The sequence below is a fragment of the Apodemus sylvaticus genome, chromosome 5 (genome assembly GCF_947179515.1).
Source record: "Apodemus sylvaticus chromosome 5, mApoSyl1.1, whole genome shotgun sequence".
Taxonomy (NCBI): Eukaryota; Metazoa; Chordata; class Mammalia; order Rodentia; family Muridae; genus Apodemus; species Apodemus sylvaticus.
In genome coordinates, this window is record NC_067476.1 from 137,387,458 (window position 1) to 137,404,214 (window position 16,757).

At 49.7% G+C, this 16,757-nt stretch overlaps 2 protein-coding genes across 6 annotated transcripts in view; one reads left to right on the forward strand and one right to left on the reverse strand.

The window, feature by feature from the left end:
• The window catches only part of Angpt4 (angiopoietin 4), a 34,889-nt gene extending 21,653 nt beyond the window's left edge, over positions 1-13,236 (forward strand). The window contains exons 5-9 of the mRNA XM_052183874.1: positions 2,345-2,460; positions 4,455-4,556; positions 6,741-6,907; positions 11,367-11,497; positions 12,423-13,236. Coding sequence (XP_052039834.1) covers positions 2,345-2,460; positions 4,455-4,556; positions 6,741-6,907; positions 11,367-11,497; positions 12,423-12,583 — 677 coding nt within the window. The 3' untranslated portion in view covers positions 12,584-13,236. The remainder of the gene's footprint in view (positions 1-2,344; positions 2,461-4,454; positions 4,557-6,740; positions 6,908-11,366; positions 11,498-12,422) is intronic.
• The window catches only part of Fam110a (family with sequence similarity 110 member A), a 66,581-nt gene that overhangs the window by 17,349 nt on the left and 32,475 nt on the right, over positions 1-16,757 (reverse strand). The window contains exons 1-2 of one of the 5 annotated variants that reach the window (XR_007977983.1): positions 14,521-16,083; positions 13,265-13,558 (exon numbers count right to left, since the gene is read on the reverse strand). The exons of 1 other annotated variant lie outside the window; for it this stretch is intronic. The gene's annotated coding sequence lies outside the window, so the exon portion shown is untranslated. Of the gene's footprint in view, positions 1-13,264; positions 13,559-13,857; positions 14,378-14,520; positions 16,084-16,757 lie in introns of those variants that run through there. 3 more of the 5 variants (XR_007977984.1, XR_007977982.1, XR_007977981.1) reach the window with 3 other exon arrangements.

The following is a 16,757-nucleotide window of genomic DNA, read 5'->3' on the forward strand; positions in this document are numbered from 1 at the left end:
ATCCCAAGCCTACTAAGTGAGCTAGACAAGATTTTTAACTCCCTGTACATATTTGAGCCATGGAAGAGTCCAGTCATTAAATCAATAGTCTCCTAGTCTCAAGAATACATTGCTTATGGAAAGCACATGGGCCCTTGAAGGCCAGTGGTTAGCTTCCAGGAGAACAGGGTCTCTAACTGGGGCTGCAGGAGATCTAGTTTATCAGAGGGTCACAAAAAAGCCCAGGTGCCCGCCGAAAGACACTCCAGGAAGGGGAGGCTGGGAGCCCTTGGGTCCTCATCCCGTTCTTCAGTTTCTGCCCTGGGACATGGGAAGTGTCTCTGTGGAAGGCAGGTGTCACCTGCCCTCTCCATGTGCCAGAGCCTAGCAGCCCAGCTCTGGCTTGCCTGTTTTGACATCTTCTGAGCCAGCCTGGTCTGGAATGGTTTGAAGCAGGCCACAGCATTGGGCATAGAGGTAGCTTTAGAGACTGATGGCCTCTGGCCTTCTAACTAACTGTACTGAAAGCTCACTGGTAACTTCTAAAAAAAAATCCTAAAATCTTAATTGCTTATTCTATGTTAAAAACCACTGGTTTGGGCAAATAACACCAGTTGCCTCGCAATAGGGAATTAAGTAAAAATGTATTGCTATAACTCCCTTCTCTGTCCAGGCAGTCCAGCCTCTCTAGCTAGGATGGTTAACTCTTGGTGAACCAGAGAAGAAGGAAATAAAAATAATTAAGATGAGTTATACAGGCAGATGTACACAGGCACATATGCATTCATACATATTTCAGTCACATTTTCATTTACACATTAACATATTCACATTTTTGTTGGGTCCAACCTCCTGTCTCATACACTCCACCAGTATTCATGCATGCTTATATACATACACCTCTACCCATACATGTATTTACAAACAAACATACACATTTGGATGGATGGATGGATGGATAGATGGATGGATGGATGGATGGGTGGGTGGGTCGGTGGGTGGGTGGGTGGATGGATGGATGGGGTAGAGCTCCCACAGTCAAACCATCCAACCAACAACTTTCTTTTTTCTGGCCTTTTTATATATTCTTAGACAAAAATTTCTTTAGAAAATTACCTTAGGGATAAAATGTTACATAAAATAGGAGTTACAGAAGGATGTTGATATTAAGTTCAAAGCAGTGTTTCATTTTATATGCTTATATAAGTTCAAAGCAATAGCTTTTACATGGCCTTGCCTTACCACAGTGCACACCTGTGGCTATATCCTTAGATGTGTAACACAAATTTGCCCCAAGCCTATTTGTTATCGTGATTATAAAAGTTCATTGTATTTCTTATTATGCAGCCTTTGCTTACGATATGAAGGGGCACATTCCAGTCTTGATTCTAACTTTATTACCTCTTTGTAGCCAAACAACTAAAACCATCTCTAAAAGCTTTCTTCCTAAAATTATTTGAATCAGTTTAGGAATTCTATAGAATCATTAATTCATCTAAACAGCATCCATTCATGAAAGTTCATCTTTCTGTTGATCTGCAGGAAATCTGATTAGGGTGGGCTAACGCCCAGAGATTATTCATATTAATTTAATAATGACCGAAAAGGCCTATCAGCTGCAAGAAACAATCCTGAGAAATCTCTTTGGAACCTTGCCATCGAACTCACTCATCGCAGACCATGCAAAAACCGTGGGCCACCTCCAGGAAGGCCACCAGCCAGCCTTAGCCTCTCCTAGACTGCTCCTGACAGTTCTCTTCTGCTCCAGCCCGCTCCACTCAAGCAAAGCACTGTGCCGACGCCCTGCAGTCAGGCTCCTCCCACTGGTGTCTGATGCTGCTGGCCCTGCAGAAGTCTGGGTTCCTCCTTGTCCTTTCCTTCTTCACTCTGTCTGGGCAGCAGCCCTACCCTTACCTCACAGTTAGGTCACGGTGGACACTGGTGGCCCTCCCTTCACCCCATCTCCTGCACAGAGAGCTCTTCCTACCCAGGGATGTGGACAACATGTTGCTTCCTCTAGGCAGACTTCCCCTTCATCTGGATGGAGCCCACCATCCCCTCCTGAGAGAAGCCTTCATCTTCCTATCTCTGGACCACCACAGGCAGGATGTGCACTGCCAGGTCTCCTCTCTCTGCCTGCTCACTCCCTGCTGATGCTTTCTCCTCTCCCTCTCTCAGTCTCTCCCTCTCTGCCTCCTTCCCCTTTCCCTTTCCATTCTTCCTTTATTTTGAAGCAAGATCTTATGGTCCAGGTAGGTCTTGAATTGAAGCTCTTCCTACCTCTGCTACTAGAGTGTTGGGATTGTGGGTGTCACCACCATGCCTGCCTGGCCTCCCAGCTGACACTTGTTTTGTCCTGTTGCAGTTTCCTTAAAGACGCCTAAGCCACTGTACCAGGACTGCGCAGAGATTAAGCGCTCAGGGGTCAACACCAGTGGTGTCTATACCATCCATGGGGCCAACATGGCAAAGCCTCTCAAGGTTAGCATTTTTGAGTTATTGCTGAACTTGGGGCTTCCTGACAGACCCTCACACCCTGCCCCATCAACACTAGGCTTTGTCCACCATTGGAGAGCACAGAGAAGGAGGGAGCCCTGTTTCTGGAAACTCTCACCAGGCAGGTTTCTAAGGAAGGGATGAAGCGAAGCTCACAAAGCTAGCAGTCCACCCTTGGGCGCCATCTTCTCCAGAGCCAAGCTTCTAGGCAGAAGGGAACTGTCCTATGCTGGTAAAGATGGCAGCCACTCGTGTAAGTGATGGCCCTGGGAACACCTATTTGTCTTTGCCAAAGCAGATTATTTCATTCACACACAGTCCAGTAGAAGCAGGAGTTAGGTCTGTAAAGCTGGTGATGGGCTAATGGGGGGCCACCATCTGGTGGTTGCTCTGAGCTTGACAGTTCCCCAGCGATAGGGGTCAGGGGAAGTGAGAATGGGGTGGGGGGACGTTTGAGACAGGCCAGACAGAATGGGAGCAAACATTCCTATGCCCATACACACATATACACACACATTCACACACACACACACACACACACACACACACACACACACACACACACACATAGGGTTATGGGTCCTGTATCTGCTCTACCACAGGGAGGCAGGACATGGGAGTTGACCTTGACAACACTTACCCCATGCTGGGTAAGTGTGCCCCAGGACACTGCTCCAGGGGTGGGGAAGCACAGTCTGTAGTGCGGTACAGACGGAGCTGGTTCGGGGGTCCCCAGGCTTGTGAAGAGGCTGAGGCCATCTGGTTCTCAGGCTCTAAGCCATGGAATAGCTGAGAACAGAGTGCCCCTCCATCCCCGCAGGCTGGATCTAGCCCAGGCTGAGGGGTAAACGGAGGGAGGAGGGAGGCTCCTGCTGGTCCTGCAGGGAGAGTCCTTGGCTTGAAGGCTGCAGGCTTGGGCTTGGGGGCGGCCACAGCTGGGAGGACAGAGAGGCCTTCTATGGGACACTAGAAGACTAGAGACTAGAAGACTACAGCTCTATCGCCATGGCTCCCCACTGCAGATCCCAATGAAAAAAGGCAGACCATGGTTTTAAGTCATTTATTGTCATGGTGGAACGTGGATGTATAAAACCATAGCCCCTTCTCAGGGTGGGCCTGAGGTTAAATACTTTTGCAGGGAGGAATGTCTGGGAAGGAAAGTTTATTGGCTAAGCCCTCCAGGCCTCTAAGGTACCGCATTAAAATGGAGATCTGTCTTGAATCTATAGGTCACATCCTCTACATGTGGAGGGGCTTGGGGTGTTGTCCTTCTGTGACTGATGGTCACAAATCTATGGGGGGGGAGGGGCTACAGCTAGTAACAGGGGACTGGTGCCCAGGAACAGGCAAAGTGCCTAACGTTCCTTCAGGATTTCCGAGGCTTCGAGCCTTAGGTCAACCGGGGACCAAGCTACCTTTCACAGTCTCACTCACATACACACACACACACACACACTATCACATACAGACACACACATTCACACACGCATATACACACATATCACATACAGACACACATTCACACACGCATATACACACATTCACACACTCATACACATACATATCATATGCATACATATACACTCACACACATACACACACACACACACACACACACACACCACCATAATGTTTTGTTCCAGAACAGAATGCCAAGCAACTGTGAAATGCTCTTAAGCCATGAGCACAATAAGTCCCTCCTCCCTCAAGTTGTTTCTGACGGGTGTCTAATGTGAACTTTGACCCTGGCAGCCCCCCTGCAGTAATAACAAAGGAGAAGACTTTGCGTGTGTCAGGCTGTACTCTGAAATTCTCACTATTAATAAAGCTGGTTTTCAGAGAACCAGGGCAAAGAGTTCACAGTATAAACATCCCCACTCAGGAGGGACAGAGGTCAGTCAGGTTACATTTAGGTTGCCTGAGGCTTGGCTTGTGGCCCCTCCAAGAGCTTCCGGCTATGTCGTTCCACCTCCCCACAGGTGTTCTGTGACATGGAGACCAATGGAGGTGGCTGGACCCTCATACAGCAACGGAAGGATGGAAGCATCGATTTCCAGAGGACCTGGGAGGAATACAAAGAGGTAATACGCTGGCCAGGGCGGGGCTCCCAGCCCAGAGCTTGTGCAGGCGGGCGCTGGGGTGGAGACTGGAAAGCCCTAGCTCTCCGCGAGTGAGGGCAGAGCTCCCCTAAAGCCAGCTGCCCAGGCTAGCTTGCTTTTCCAGACCTGGCCTCAGATCAGGCCCCTTTTGGCATCCTTCACATGTGTCTTAAGAAGGAAATTTAATATTTGTTTTAATATCTGAAAAGTTAACACATGCATGTCGATTTTTTAAGGGATCCACAGTAGGGGCTGGGAGGCCTCTCAGTAGATAAACTGCTTGCTCTGTGAACAAAGGAGCCTAAGTTTGATCCCCAGAAGCCACATAAGAAGGCTGACAAGGTTGGCATGCTTCTGTGGTTCCAGATCTTGGGAGGCAAAGACAGACACACAGATCCCTGGAGCTCAAAGACTAACAGCTGAGGTGAATCCCGAGCTCCAGACCAGTGAGAGATCGATCTCAAAAGATGTCACAGCTGAGTAGTGACACCTGGCTTTGACCTCTGAACTACACACATGCACACACACTCACACACACACACACTCATACATACTCATACACACTTACACACTCATACAGACTCATACACACTTACACACTCATACAGACTCACACACTCAAACACACTCACACACACTCATACACACTCACACACACATAATGCAAAGAATGAAACAAAAAAAATCTCATCATCCCTGACTATATGATTTAAATGAATTTCTTCATTGTTTGTTTTTGTTTGTTTGTTTGTTTGTTTGAGACAGGGTCAGTCTACATAGCACTGGCTATCCAGTGTAGTAATAAGACTGGCCTAGAACTCACAAAGATCCACCTTCCTCTGCCTCCTGAGTGCTAGGATTAAAGGCATGAGCCAACAGGCTCTTCAAATTTCCTCATCTTTCTATACATCTGAAACACATTTACAAGACAAATTTCTCTGCCTCTATGTCATCTCCTTCTGAATTTCATGTATTGCAAGTTGACCTCGAGCTCTCTTTGTAGCAGAAGATGACCTTCAACTTCTGAGGGCTATACCAACACAGATTTAAGACAGATTCTTGAAATAATCTGCTCCAAAGAATACACGGAGGCAAGGAGTGCCCAGATGGCTTCCAATTTTGTTTTCCATTAAATTTTGAACACAGGAATTTTGGCAAGCTGAGTTAAAAGGCCTTAAAGTTTTTAAAAATAAAATAAAGAAGATTCACAAGGACACAAACAGTCAGTGCCCATCATCCGTCCTCTAGTGGGCACTGTGTGCCCCTGTCCTTGGTCCTGAGAGATGGCTCTGCCAGAGGGCATGGGTTTCTTACCACCCTGGAGCTTGGGTTACAAAGACACTCTGCAGACTGGTAGCCTTCCATTTCTCCATTGCTGAAACTGTTTGGCCTCTGCCCCACCTCTGGAAAACCTTTCTCTGCCTCTTCTGCCTGGCAGCTCGGCCGTTTCCATCCTGCTGAGGTTTAACATGCATAGAGCTGAGCACACAACTATAAAGCAAAGAGCTCTGTGAATCTCCCCACAGCACCCATGTGACCGCCACTCACAGCTTAGCACCCAGCTTCCTGGCACCTGGAAAGCCCCCCTGTGCCCCATCTCCCTAGGCATGTCCCCCAAAGTAGTGGCTCTTTCTTCTTATTTTATTATCTGAGAGTATGAGTTTACCCGTGCAGTGTATGTATGCACACTTGCGTTTATGCTTGCATTCATGCTAGGAGGCCAGTGGAGGGCGCTGTGTCCTGCTCTACTTTCCTCTGTTTTACTCCTTTGAGTGGAGCCAGGTTGGTGGCCAGCAAGCCCCAGTGAGTCTCCTCTCTGCTTCATACGTGGGCATTGGGGATTCTGACTCCCCTCATTCCTGCACAGCAATGCTCTTCCCCACTGAGCTATTCCAGTTTCTACCACCGCATTGAGTTTCCCAGTGTTTCTGACTTTAGAGGAATGTAATTTCAGTTATTTTTAGGGGGCTTAAAATTTCCAATCACCTTATCTTTGTTCTCTAGAGGGGAGCTCCTGTCCCAGGCCTGTGCACACTGTTCTGTGAACTTGCTCATTAGCACTGACCTTGGCTGAGTGGCGGTGGAGCCTTGGCTGGCCCAGCTCCTCAGCCACAGACACCGCCTCCCTCTTCAGCACACAACCATCCTTTCCTCTCCTCCCCACAGGGTTTTGGGAATGTGGCTAGAGAACACTGGCTGGGCAATGAGGCTGTGCACCGCCTCACCAGCAGAACCGCCTACTTGCTACGCGTGGAGCTGCAGGACTGGGAAGGCCGCCAGACCTCCATCCAGTATGAGAACTTCCAGCTGGGCAGCGAGAGGCAATGGTACAGGTGGGCTCGGGGCCCAGGCTCGTGGGCGGTTTGGGGTCTCAAGGCAAATGGCTGCAGAGTCTGCACCAAGGGTCATTCCCTGGGCGTCTCCTACTTCCACCATCTGGCCCCCATTTTAGTGCACGTCACGGGGTCTGGAGGTGGCCAGTTAGCACTCAGCACATCTTGGACACTGGGTGGGGTGGAAAGACTGTCACTGACGCCACCATGCCCAGAGCAAGAAGGGATCGTCCAAGGTTAGCCACCCTACGTACAGACAGCAGGAGGGGCGGTCGGCTTCTCAGTTTGTCCAGTGCCCTGTGGTGAGATGCAGAGGTCCCCACACTGGGGGAAAGGAGAACCATTCGCAGCACTGCTGTCTGCAGCCCTGAATGAAATCTGGGCGCATCAAGGTTGACCTTAGCTGTGCATTTCAGTAGTGTCAGGCATAAGGCTATGATAAATTTATCAAGGATTCCACCTTCCTCTGTCTGGTTTATGGTGTATGTTTAGGAAAAGAAGCACACATTTCCCCATTACCAACTGTGTTCTGAATACTGCTTTATCTTTTCCTTAATCTTGTGAGGCAGACATTACTATATATGTATTAGTGCTAAGGAACCTGAAACACTGAGTCCTTTGTCTAAAGTGACAAGTTATATAGGTTCGAACTCAGTTCTCTCTGTATGTCCACTCTGTGATATCACCTCTTTGAGACACTCGCTGATTCAGATTAGCTTTGAATCCGGCCAGAATGAGCTCATGAGCTCGCCCGTAGGACTGAAAGTGTACCCCCTGACATTCTGACACCTGCTCCTCTACAGCTGCAGACAACTTCCAGAAAGCTGGGGAGACGCTGACTTCCTCTAAGGGAACCTCTACATGTCTGTTACCTTCTAAATTTACTTCTAAGGACTTCCCTGCCATCCCCCCCTCCCCCGAATATCTCCCCTTTCTTATTAAATGTTCCTGCTTCCTCCAGCAGAGTGGGCCTGCCATCCTCCCTTGTGAGACCCACCCTGATGCTTGAGGTGCAGGAGGCAGAGCTGGAGGAAGCACCCATCCCTAGGGCTGAGCTGTGCAAGGCTGGGTGGGAGGCCCAAGCACACCCTCAATCCAGTTCAGAGGGTGCAGGCTCCACTATGGGATTCCATCCAAAGTATCCTCACTGTGCCGGGCAGGCAAATAGTGTTGTAATCGCTATCACTATTACTGTTGCAACCCTTATGTGGCACTGGCCTTCTCTGTGAGTCTGGCATCATAAATCAGGTAATCTATGCTAGGGCACCTAGCAATACAGTGACCGTTGGGTGAATGTTGGAGATTTTTGCATGGTAGATTCAAAAGCAGAACTACACCACCCCAACATTTGTCTAACAATGTCGACAAGGACTGTGCTCACCATACAAAGTTATGCTCAGTTCTCTGCTCTCTCCATACTCTTGGCGTGCAAACTGTGTATACCTCTGGCTTTGTCTCTGAACCATGGAGAGCTCCCTGCTACCAGCTCTGCCAGGCCTCAAAAAACAGCAAGTACTTCATGGGCTGCAGAGCCTTAACTACGGGATATTGAAACTTGCCCTGTGCCAGGCATGTTATGGTCACTAGAGAAAGACTCTGCCTAAAGCTGTGTCCTCAAGGCTTCTCATATACTAGCTTGGTAGCAGCTGAATGAGGTCAGACACACTCATAGGCATCCCACTTTCCCTGAGGCGGTAGCTTCCAGGGGTCTAGAGATCCTGGACAGTCAAAGAGGACTCCTGGGAGGGGCAAAGTTTGTGGCAAATGGGTCTATTTTTAGAGGGGAATCCCAGAAAATGGTGTGTTCTCTAAAGTAACAGAACAGGGCTGGAGAAATAAGCCAGTCAATAAAGTCCACGCCTTTGGAGCAAAAGGACCCAACTTTAATCCCCAGAACTCAAGATTTTGAAGTCAGGCATGGTGGCATGTGCTATATCCCCTGTGCTGGAGGACTGGAGGTGAGGCTCAGTGGGCCAGTGAATTACACTGTCTCAAAAATACCTGAGGAAGGACACTAGAGAGTGTTCTCTGGCCTCCACATGCACACAAACATATATCTACACTGGTGCGCGCACACACACACACACACACTATACAAATGGCAGAGAGTTGGCATCCAGCTGGATCACATATTCCCCAAACTCAAATGCTCACTGGGGCTCCTGGGCCATACGGTATCCACTTACGTAGGAAAGGCTTGGAGGGCTGGCTTGGAGTGGGGTGGGGAGGATGGAAACCACTGGAAGCCCTGGGAACTGCTAAGGAGGAGTAGGGAAGAAGGATGACAGCTTACCCTGGGCCCTATCTCCAGGTCAGCAGCTAAGTGGGACGGTCTGCAGAGAAGCCAGAGGCAGGGAGAAGAGGACTAGCAGTGACCGGCAGGGAGCGCCCTTGTTCGTTAGATGTAGTGTGGGGAACTGTCTGTGCACACTTCACACTCTCTCTTTGGGCTTTGCAGAGGATTCAAGTTTCTGGGTTTCCTAAGGCACATGAGATCAACCAGAGGCTTCCTGGACCCTGAGGTAGAGGGCCCCAGAGAATCACTCACTCCGGTTCCAGTTCCCAGAGAGGAGACAAACATTATTGAGACTTTAATGGTCAGAGGGACAAGCCAGAGCCTATAAGTGGGTGGGCAACCTGTGCGTCCCAAAGCTGGAGCCCCTAGCTGGTCACAACTGTACGTGACACTGGTCCCAGGGCTGGGAGAGCGTGCTTAAGGGCACACTAGGTCTTCATGACTGGTCATGAGCACTGTACCTTACCTGCGGGTGAGAAGCATGTGGCTGAGCCAGACATATAGAGACCTTGGGCCTGCAGGGCTAGCTCCCAGGGCCTGCCTGGCTGTCCTCACCATCTGCTTCCCTCTATATGGTAGTATATAGGCATATATATATAAATATTTACTGTATATGTTTATATGCAACATATATACTATACATTTATACATTTATATAGTATATATACTTATATACTATAAAATATTATAATATATAAAATATATTATAATTATATATAGTATATGCAGTATAGTTGTACTATATAGTATACTGTATCTATAATATATATACATACCTCTTATAGTAGTATATAAGCATATATATACTTATATATACAAGTATTTATAGTATATATACAGAGAGGAGACAAATATTACTGAGTCTATTTTATTTTATTATGCCAAGAGCCAGAGGAACCTGCTCAGGTTCTCAGACTCAGTCACCATCAGTGCCAGCGTCCAGTCTGCAGTGGCCAGGCACAGGCAGGGCTGCATGCTCTGTGTCTGCCAAGGAGGAGGAGGGAAGAAGGATGACGGCTTGCCCGGGGCCCTATCTCCAGGTCAGCAGCTAAGTGGGACGGTCTGCAGAGAAGCAGATCTTTTTTATTTTATTATATAGTATACTATAACTGTATATATATTATATACTGCATATATGTACTTACACTATATAAGATATATATTACATATAAATATATATATAGTATAGAAGCATCTTAGTAACCCGAGCCAGCTCCTGCCTCAGATGCTCAGACAAGCTTTCCCTACATTTTCCAGCCAGGCCAACCAGTGGCCAGGACTGAATTCCCAGTCCTCAATGTGCAGGACTCTCACCAAACCTGTCTACCCCTCAGTACATTTCACTGGCTGATGTCACTAAATCACACGGTGAACAAAGTCACAGTAAGTCTCTTGTCACCATCTGAATAAGCGAAGATGAGACTCAGTGGAGGGGAGATGCCCTCCCAGTGCCAGGCAGTGACAGACTGGACATGTCAGGGTTTGAATCCAGGCACTGTGCCATACCCCAACCCCATAGTCATGATCACCCTGGAGGCTTGGACATATTCGCACAGAGTCTGGCAAAGAAACAGAGACCCTCTGGCCCTCACTGGGGGTCCCTGGGGATTGGTCCATCGGGGCTGGGCTGGCTAGGGGGGCTTTATGGAAGAAGTATGGCATAGCCCAGCTGTAATGTTGAAGTGGCAGGACTAGCAGGCAAAGAGCATGCAGCCCTGCCTGTGCCTGGCCACTGCAGACTGGACGCTGGCACTGATGGTGACTGAGTCTGAGAACCTGAGCAGGTTCCTCTGGCTCTTGGCACCCCCCTTTCCTTGCATAGGAAAAGGTATTATGAGGCTTAAATGAAAATGAGTTCATCTTCTCAAGACACTGTAACAATGCCCAGAGCAGATGCTTGGAAGACTTCTACTTCTGCCCTTACCCTGTCTCCCACTCACAGCTCTCTAGGACCTGAATCCATCCAGAGTAAAAGGCCCAACAGCAGTGAGTGCTGTGATCCCAGGGGGGCAAGTAAGGAGGGCCATCATGGGGGACAATGGCCTGATCAGATCAGGGTACATTTTTCATGCAAAAGCAACAGGTTAGAAACAGCAAAACCCCTGGAAGAGCCCCAGCCTGACTCTGTACCCCTTTCTTACCCCACCTCACCACTGCCTCCAGCCTCTCTGTGAATGACAGCAGCAGCTCAGCAGGGCGCAAGAACAGCCTGGCTCCTCAGGGCACCAAGTTCAGCACCAAAGACGTGGACAATGATAACTGCATGTGCAAATGTGCTCAGATGCTGTCTGGAGGTGAGTGTATCTGGACGAAACCTGTTAGTGGGTGTGTCTAGATGAAGTCTGGAGGTGTGTCCAGATGATGTTGGAGGTGGGTGTGTCCAGATGATGTCTGGAGGTGGGTGTGTCCGGATGATGTCTGGAGGTGGGTGTGTCTAGATGATGTCTAGAGGTGGGTATGTCCAAATATTGTCCGGAGATGGGTGTTCCTGTTGAGACTCTAGCCAAACCTCCCTCTTCCTAGTCACTGGAGTTCCCACTGGGTTGTACTGGGAGATGGCAAGGGTAGTTCCGGGAAGGCACGATGCCCATCAATCCTACCCTCCTGTCTGAAGATTCTCCTACAGGTAGAAACATCATGGGAGAGACCAGAAGCAGGAAGGGCAGCTCCCTTGACCACCTCAATGGCAGGGGAAAAGGCCAGAGGCTGGAGATAGAATGGAACAGCACTGATAGAAGAGACCCAAGTCACAGAGACAGGGACCAGAAGAGGCCGACAGTGACACGAGGTGGCAGAAGCAGAGAAGTGCAGGTGACAGCAGACAGCAAGGAGAGCACTAAAGCCCAATAGGTGGGCAGGAAGTGTGCAGAGCACACTGTAGACCGGGGAATAAAGAGACACAGGACACAGACAGAGGACATGCAGAGGGACATCCACAAACACAGAGGCCAAGAGGACACTACAGCCTGGTAGGAGGTCATCAGGAAAAAGGAAGAAGATAAGGGTGTCAGAGACACAGCGGGACGTCACAGAGGGGCCTGAGCTGTGACCAGAGCCTCTGCTACCCTCCAAAGCCATGGCTCCACCTCTGCCCACACCCAGCCCACCACCTTTAGCAGACTGGCATCCCAAAATGACAGCCCATCCCCCTTATCCTCCCTGAATCTAGGCCACCACATCTCACCTCCTCCAAACGCCCTGTCCCCCCTCTTCCACTAGGGTGGTGGTTTGACGCCTGTGGCCTCTCCAACCTCAACGGCATCTACTATCCAGTTCAACAACACTTGCACAAGATCAATGGCATCCGCTGGCACTACTTCCGGGGCCCCAGCTACTCACTGCACGGTACACGCATGATGCTGCGGCCAATGGGTGCCTGACGCATGGGTGCCCTACAGAGACCGGTGCCGTAGGAGGATTCTCAACCCAGATGGCTCTGCACAAGCTGGGCGCTGCCCAGAAGTCAGTGCCCGGGGTTCATCTTGACATTCTGGAACCCCAGAGCCAGCTCACCTTGCCCTCAATTACAAGAGTCACCTGCCTCCCTGTGCCCCTCTAGTGTGAAATGCTGGGGGCTTGAGGCACCTGCCTCTGTGGGACCCATACTCTTCCCCCTCCTGCTGCAGGCAGGGACTCCCTACCATGGCCTGAGGCATGAGGTGAACTTAACACCTCAGAGGGTGGGGTTGCAGCAGGTGGGGAAATCTTGCAGACTGGGGTGCCCTCCTCCAGGGGAGGCAGAGAGAGTCTATCTTCCAAGTTTCTCTAGCCTCGAGATGTCCACAGACTTTCTTTCCAAGGCCAGTGAACACTTCCCACTTGCAGCCCCCAGTGCTAGCCACCATTCCCCAGAGCCCTGTGGCTCCTGAACTTCTATGGCTGACAGTCAGACCTGCTCTCTCAGAGGCTTCTAGAAATAGGAAAGGGAATCTTTTTACGCCAGTGTGCCCTAGAGCGTGTTCCATAGGTAATAACTAAGGCTCCTCCTCTCTGAAGTACTTTGGATAGAGAGAGAGAGAGAGAGAGAGAGAGAGAGAGAGAGAGAGAGAGAGAGAAGAGAGAGAGAGCGCGCGCAGATTAAATGAAGAGAATAGACTTTCCTAACTGTGGGACTTGTCAGGATCTTCCATGTGTTCCCAAGCCTTATGGTCATCCATGAAGGAGTTAGAGGAAGCAGATGTATCCAAATTTATTTCCTTGAAAATGAGGAGTAGGGAGATGGCTCCATTGGTAAAATTCTTGCCATGAACGTACGAGGACCAGGGTTCATGGTTGTAGCCACGAGGACCTGTAATCAGCACTGGGAGGCAGAGACCAATGGTTCTCTCTAGAGCTTGCTGGCCAAGCTAGCTGAACTGGTGAGAGAGAAATAAGGTAGAAAAGTGATTGAGGAAGACATGAGTTGACTTCTGGCCTTCACATGTACATATATAACACAGGAACACACAGACAGACACGCACAGACACACACACATTTTTTATGGAGTCCTATTTGTCCCGTCTCAGGGCTATGGATTCCCTTGGAAAAGCAGGTCCTCATCCATCATGAGGGGCCCTAAAGACATGTCCTCCACCGCCAGCTCCACCCCTCCTTTGCTGGCTACAAGGATCATAGGAGGAACCTCAGATTGCCTCTAAAACACAGCTAGAAGGAACGTTGTATTAAAATAGGTATGCATTAAAGAAGGTTCTAGAACAGAGATCCTGTCTGCACTAGGAGCTGATCTCCTCCAGGGATCTTTCTGCCCACAATAAGCCAGACTTCTACCTGTGTCAGGCTCAGCCTAGCAATTGTCAGGCCTGACACCAGCCAAGGATCCTTCCTGCCTCCAGGTCAAGGCCTCTGGAAAGCACCCATCCAACATGGTGCTACCCCTCTGACTCTGAAGGAGGTGACGTCTCAGCCTGAACTGGCAGCCAAAGGAACCCAGAATCTCTAAGAAGCTTTAACCAAAGTGGAGGACACAACCACTCACGCCTGTTGGATCACTATGTCCCCTTCCACAGTCCTCACAGTACTGTTACAATCCCCTGACACCAATCCCAGCCGGAAAGCACCTTTCTCACATCTCCAGGGCAAGCTAGGACTGCAGGCATGGGCTGCTTCCTTCCAAGGGGCTAATGATGCCAGGGGTGATTTTCAGTAGGACTGGAAAGAACTCAGAACCAGGCTGCTGCACACAGAAAGTTCAAGTCACCTTATTAAGTATTCACCCAGCAGAACTTTTATTTACTATCTACTGGATGAGATGGGGCAGAATTGGGGCCTTGAGATCTAGACCAGTTGCTCAGCTTCCCATGGCCTTTCTTGTCTTACCTGAGAAGTGGGCTCAGTGATGCTCCCTTCCAGCTGTGCTGTGCTATGAAGGAATGAAGCCACGTGTGTCAATGTCTCAGTCTCCTGGCAGGACACAGGTGACCATGAATGCCAGTTCCTGAGCTGAGGAGACGGCCCGGTCAGTACAGTACCCGCATGGACACATCATGAGAAGCGAGCTTATTCCCAGAACCCATATGAAAGGATGGGCATGATGATTGCCTCTGCAATCCCAGCAGAGGCAGAGATGGGTGGGTCCCTAGGGTTCACTGGCCAGATTGTCTGGTCCAGTGGGTAAGCTCCAGATCTGTGTAAGAGACAAAAATGGTTGGTCTCTGACTTACACACACACACACACACACTCACACACACTCACATACCACATGCACATACAAACCACACCACACACACATACACACACACACACCATATGCACACCACCCATACCACATACACATACACCACACACAAACACACATATATACCACACACACACCATATGCACATACATACCACACCATATATATACACCATATGCACACCACCCATACCACACACACATACACCACACACACACACCACATGCACATACATACCACACCATATACACACACCATATGCACACCACACACACCATACCACACCATACACACACACACACACACACATACCACATGCACATATACACCACACCATACCCACCCACCATATGCACACCACACACACCATATGCACACTGTTGGTATTCTGTCTAAGCTCCACCCCACATCTACCTGGCAATAGCCAGGTATACCCTGCCCCATAGACCTGGCCCACTATAAGAGGGGCTACTTGCCCCTCCTCTCTCTCTCTTCACTCTCTTCCATCCCACTCTCACCTCTCTGCCCCTTGGGCTCTCCTCCCCTCCCCCTTCTCTCCACATGGTCATGGCCGGCCTCCGCTACACTCACTCTATCTCTCTCTGCCTCTCTAACTCCCATCCTCTACTCTGAATAAACTCTATTCTATACCATGCCTGTGTGTGTGGTCCCTCAAGGGGAAGAGGTGCCTGGACAGGGGCCTGCCTGGACACCCCCTTCCCCCACACTGCTGTGCCACACTCCCTTAACCCCATCCTCTCTTTTTAAGCCCCTTCATACACCACCCATACCATACACATATACTACACACAAACACACATGCATGCGCACGTGCACACACACACCACATGCACATACACACCATACCACACACACACACACCATATGCACACTACCCATACCACACACACATATACCACACACAAACATACACATACACCACACACAAACACACACATACACCACACACAAACACATACATACACCACACACACGCGCGCGCATACACACACACACACACACACACGTACATATACACGTACCACATGCACATACATACCACAGCATATATATACACCATATGCACACCACACACACCATACACACACACACACACACACACACACACACGCATGCACACATGCACACGTGCACACACACACATGTCCCCCCCATAGGCCAAAGAAGTAAGGAAAGCCACGCCCCACATGCTACTCCCCCTAATCCAGGCAAGCAGGGAGCATCCTGCCCTGTGCCCACAGCATTTATCTGTGTTGGGACATTTCTAGTCTACTGCTGGGAAGCAGAGCAAGTAGACCCAGAGGGCAGCCCCTCCATCAGTTCACCCCTGGACTCCTAAATATCCACCCCGCTCTCTCACCTTCCTTCCTCCTCACCAGACACAGAAACAGTATCCTGAAGATCACCTGACTCACATACATGGGCAGTTTCAGGTACAGATAGATCCAGAGCTCATGAGATGCCTGCCTCCACTTGTAACTTGTCCCACCCCTGGTTGAGTGTATTCTCTGAAATGATGGCTTCAGTAGCCCCAGTGTATGCCCCAGATCAGCATCTTGAGCCAGAAAATTGCTCTGGCCCAGAGGCTCCAACCAAAGATGATTCTCTCTGGTCAGCATGAACCTGGGGGGTCCAAAGTCAAATTACATGATCATATCCAGCCAGGGTAGGGCCACTCGGACCAAACCAAGCCTTGTTTGCCAGGAGCAAAGAAGCAGGAGGAATTCCACTTCCTCTTCTGTCTCTCCACTGCTGCCCCTGCCCCGGCCCTCCTGGCCCTCAAGTTTTGCCTCAGGTGCCAGTGATCCCCAGGTTGCCTTGATTACCATCAGATAATCAAGGACATGAGGTGTCCTG